The 4,908-nt window shown below is 27.2% G+C and overlaps 1 protein-coding gene across 1 annotated transcript; it reads right to left on the reverse strand.

Moving 5' to 3' along the window:
* Positions 1–718: 718 nt before the first annotated feature.
* LOC130810706 (RING-H2 finger protein ATL51-like) lies at positions 719–1,576 on the reverse strand. The gene has a single exon (XM_057676844.1). The coding sequence runs from the start codon at positions 1,574–1,576 to the stop codon at positions 719–721; it is 858 nt and encodes a 285-aa protein (XP_057532827.1).
* Between the last annotated feature and the right edge of the window lie 3,332 nt (positions 1,577–4,908).

Here is a 4,908-nt window from a genome sequence, read left to right on the forward strand (position 1 = left end):
TTGGTTCTTGCCACTCAAACTGAAAAAATAAAATAAAATAGAATAAAAAATAATTTATTAAAATTTGAAACTAAGGATGAATGTAGTCTCATCTAAGAAAAGAATTATTGAGCAACCACTAGCCACCAATCCATGTGACTCATTTTGACTTCTAACATTGATCAATATTTAATCTCCTTTACTTTGCACCATTCATAATAATTTTAGTATTTTAAAATAAATATTTTATTTTAAATTATATATTAAAAATATAAAATTATAAATAAAGAATTTGATAAAACTATAAATAAAGAATTTAAAAATAACAAAGTTTGAATAATCATTCTCAAATTCTCAACTTTAACTACTTTAAAAACAATGGTGAAATTTAATCCAAATTCAAATTTAAAAATTTTTGATTTGCCAAATAATATATTTGAACCAATCCCAAACATGGCATTGGTTTATTTCATAAATAATAACTTCACAATTACAAATTTCTAATATTAATATAATAATTATATATAAAAATTGTAACACAAACCCTCCAATTTCACCCTCCTTATATCACAAAAAATTTACAATAAACAAAATACACTATAACTTGACTCAAATTGATTGAGTTTGAGTCTAATTAATATTAATAGTACTATATTATCGTTCATCAATATCAATAATAATAATAACAATATACAAAAAAGTACCATGATATAAATTTTTTGGAAAATAATCGTATAATTCATGACAAATTATTGTTATTGTTATCATTATTATTATTACTTTCTAATTTAGTTTCCCTCTCTTCCAAATCCTCAACTTGTAGAGTAGATGTCTCAACTACTTGAACCCGATTTTCCAATTCATGGATCACCAAAACGGAGTCATGTGTATTCCGTTCAACCCGTAAAGCAGCAACACTAACACTATTAGCACCACCACCCGGAACCGAACTTGATCTCACAGGCGGACCCGGGTTCATACTAGCCCGACAAAGTGGGCAATTAGAGTGAGTTTTAAGCCAAGTATCAATACAAGGAATATGAAAAGCATGTTCACAATTCGGCATCAATCGTAGATTCTCATTTTCATTAAACTCATTGAGACACACGGCGCATTCTGTACCGTCGATTAACTTATCTTCTTTCTTGTATTTGAAAATAGTTATTTGCCGGATAAATGCTTCGTCAAGCCCGGCAGTACCGGATTCGGGTCTGGTCGGGTCATGGATGAGTGAGTCGATTCTTGAAGATAACGGGTCGGTATTATCTGATTCAAGAAAGCGCGAATTACGGCGGCGATTACGGCGGTTACGGCAGAGTCTAGATATGACTGTGAAGTAAAAAAGAAGAAGAAAAGCGGCGGCGAGAACGGCGATTAAAGTCGCCATCAATGGAGAAATACGAGACGATTGAGAATTATCTTCATCATTCAAATCAAAAAATGGCGGTGGTGGTGGAAGAATGATGCAGTATTGTGGACAATTGATTGAACATAACCCTTGAGAACAATCGTACCTGTAACCGAAGGTTTTTGAGGATGTAGATGACGATGGTGATGCTGCATATGGTTGTGGAGCTCCGATTATGAGTGACGCCATTGATTTATACCTTTTTTGGTGGATTGAATTGGATCCGGGATTATGGAAGTAAGTTTATTAAGTGAGGCGAGTAGTATCGAGCTAGGAATCATGGATGAGATCAGATGAAACGTTGCAAGAGGAAGCCATGGATGATGGTGAAGAAGGAGAAAAAGGTAGTTTGGGTGATTGGAAATGGTGGGTGAAGTTAGGAGGAAGGAAGAGGGGAGACGAAAAAAAAGGGTAAAGTAGGAGTGAGGGAAAGATGTGGAAATTTTATATGAGGACTGTTTTATTTTTATTTTTTTTGTGAAGACTAAAGACTGTTTTTTTTATCAAAAGAGCTATTTGGCATATTTTGTTTTAGTAGGAAAAAAAATCACAAATATTTGCCATGATAATTACCACAATTTCTTTGATTAATTACTTAAAAATTTTAAGCGATAACCTTAAATATTATAGTATCATACAATACTATATAATATTATAAAAATATTATTGGAAAATTTCAAGTGTTATACTTTAAGGAGGCGTGACAAATGTAATTATTTTAGTGGATGATAGTTAATTATATGACAATATTTACTTAAATTAGAATTTGATTATTTTTAAAATTAGAACTAAATTAGTATAGTATGAAGTATAATTTATCATAGCAATTTTATACGACTAACCTAAAATTTGATATATTTAATTGAATGAAAAAGTGATAATCTAATAAATAATTTTAAAAAAATCGGTATTTAATTTTTGCTTTAAAAAAATCATGTTTTCGATAAATTTAATCACGATAATATATATTAACATTATTATTATATTTTTATATATTTCATACTCATAAATTCGTGCACTGCACGCATTTCTATACTAGTAGGTGTTTAAAATAGATCGACGATACGATATATACTTGATTTGTAATTGAATCCAACTTGATCGACTTTTGAATAAATTTATAATTATATGAAAATTAAAATTGACACAAGATCCAAATTTGAACCGACCCAAAACACTTGATTTGGAATCGACCCAATGACCAACATGAACACCTCTAGTTATAAGTAATTATTTTGAGCCTATTAAAAATAATCACTTAAAAATTATAAGCTATTATTTTAGGTTATAATTGGTTAATTTGAGATCATAAATAATCACTTTAAAGTTATAATTAATCATTTAAAACTATTACTTTTTACTTACTGGTTATAATTGTCCGATTTAAAATTATAAGTATTCAGTCTTCACTTTAAAGTAATAAGTGATTACTTAATACTTCCTTTGGATTTTAATAGTTGCTACAGTTTTTGTAGTAACTATTATTTATCAACTAATCTTATTTGGTATATAAATCTCCATGTATAATATAGTATAAATAGTTGGTATCCTAAGAGACCGTCACTTTAAGAGACGTCAGAGATGTCTCTCAAGCTCAGCCCATTAAACCTTAATGTGCACTTACTGTATCATTAATGCCTACTTACATTATCTTTAATGCCTACTTACAATTTATTTAATGCCCACCGAAAAAATACTTAAAATACCTACTTACATTATTCTTAATGCCTATCTACCAGCCTACTTACCATATCCATAATGCCTACATATAATATCTTTAATGCCTACTTTCAATATGCTTAATGCCCACTGAGTAAGTACTTAAATGCTTACTTACAATATTCTTAATGACTACCGAAAAACCTACTCTATATTTTCTTTTTTGGGCTAACCAATTAAAGATGGTCTCTTAAAGAGACCGTCTCTTACAAGAGTTTGTGTAATTATAAAACATAGTTAAGTGAGATCTTGTTTGATTCGTCTTAATGCATATTTTATGATATTAACTTTTTAGAATTTTTTATCACATAAAATTAAAAATATTAAAAATTAAATTTGTGTATTAAAATATAAGTATAACGACTATTAAAACTAGTGGAAATGTAGTTAATACTTCGATGATAGAGTATGGAGTATGGATTGGAGCGGACTATGGTCAACAATTTTTAAAGTATAAAACACTTCAAAAAAGAAAAAAGAATTTCTTAATTTTTTCTTTATTTTTTCGATTGTCCATATTTCCAAAGTAGGTTGCTTTAAAATATATGAGGTTTAGGATAAGCTGTTCATATGTGAAAACTTGACTTAACTTAGAGGTGTTTATTGGGGATTTTGGGTTATGGTTTAATTTTGGGTTATGTGTTTTGATTCGGTTAAAATTAAATCTTATATTTATATTGATTTTTATATAATTTTCAATTTATTTTGAAATTAGATTAAGTTAGATTTGATCACAAGATAAAGTAAATATTGAATCATCAACACCGTTAAACCATTAATTTATTTCTAGGAAAATTACTATTCCATTCACATTAATTTAATAAATATTTAATAAATATTTGTTTATTTTCTTTTGTTCAATAAAGTTATTACCCCATTTATATGAACGCAGTTAGTACAATCATTCATTTCTTTTTAATTGAATGTTCACTCATTTCTGCTTTCTATTTGTGTAATAAAATTATTAGGAGTATTACTTTATGTACATTTGTCGACTAGATATTAACCTATAATTTTTTCTTTCACTCTTTGAGTTATTATTTGAACGTGGAAAATAAATAAAATAAACTATAAGATTATTATATGTGAGGTAACGAAATAGAGTAATATTAATTTGTCAAAATGATCAAATTTTAATTTGAATCATTTTTAGTTGTATTATTTTTGTATACATATTAATTAATTCTAATCACTTTTGAACTTATCTATAAAGACTACTAATGAAGAAACGAGACTGACACATGTCAGACTCTCATTCAATATTTTCCCACTCAATTATGTTGATGGGCAGCTTATTATTTACTAAAAATCATTTCCTAAAATACTAGAATTTATTTAAGGTGCAGAATAAGAATTAGATAGCTTTATTTTTTTTCAATATGATTCCTATATTATTTCCAAACTTAACTGTGACTTAAATGTTAATCAGTATCATTTTTAAATATGATTTCCAATATTATTTCCAAAATAAAAGAAAATAATATTTTAATATAACAAAATTATTTTCCAAATTTGTTTAATAGGTGTAGAATAATATTGTTCCTAAATTTATAGACCACAGTAAATTTTTAAATAATATTATGAAATTTGTAGCAAAATATGACTAAAATGTTAATCAATATCATTAATTTGGTAAGTATGTTAAAAATGATACAATATACTAATGAAGAGACGATTAGGACACATGTCGACTTTATAATAAAAATTTTTTCGCTCTTTTCATTTTCTTATTAGGAAAATATTTTTTAGCATATCATGTAATATCTTTTTGATTAGATTTATTTAAATGATTAATTACAAAA

The sequence above is a fragment of the Amaranthus tricolor genome, chromosome 4, assembly GCF_026212465.1.
Source record: "Amaranthus tricolor cultivar Red isolate AtriRed21 chromosome 4, ASM2621246v1, whole genome shotgun sequence".
Classification (NCBI taxonomy): Eukaryota; Viridiplantae; Streptophyta; class Magnoliopsida; order Caryophyllales; family Amaranthaceae; genus Amaranthus; species Amaranthus tricolor.

Bases quoted from the DNA above. Each gene is read 5' to 3' on its own strand.
- LOC130810706 (XM_057676844.1), bottom strand. From the start codon at position 1,576: ATGGCGTCACTCATAATCGGAGCTCCACAACCATATGCAGCATCACCA.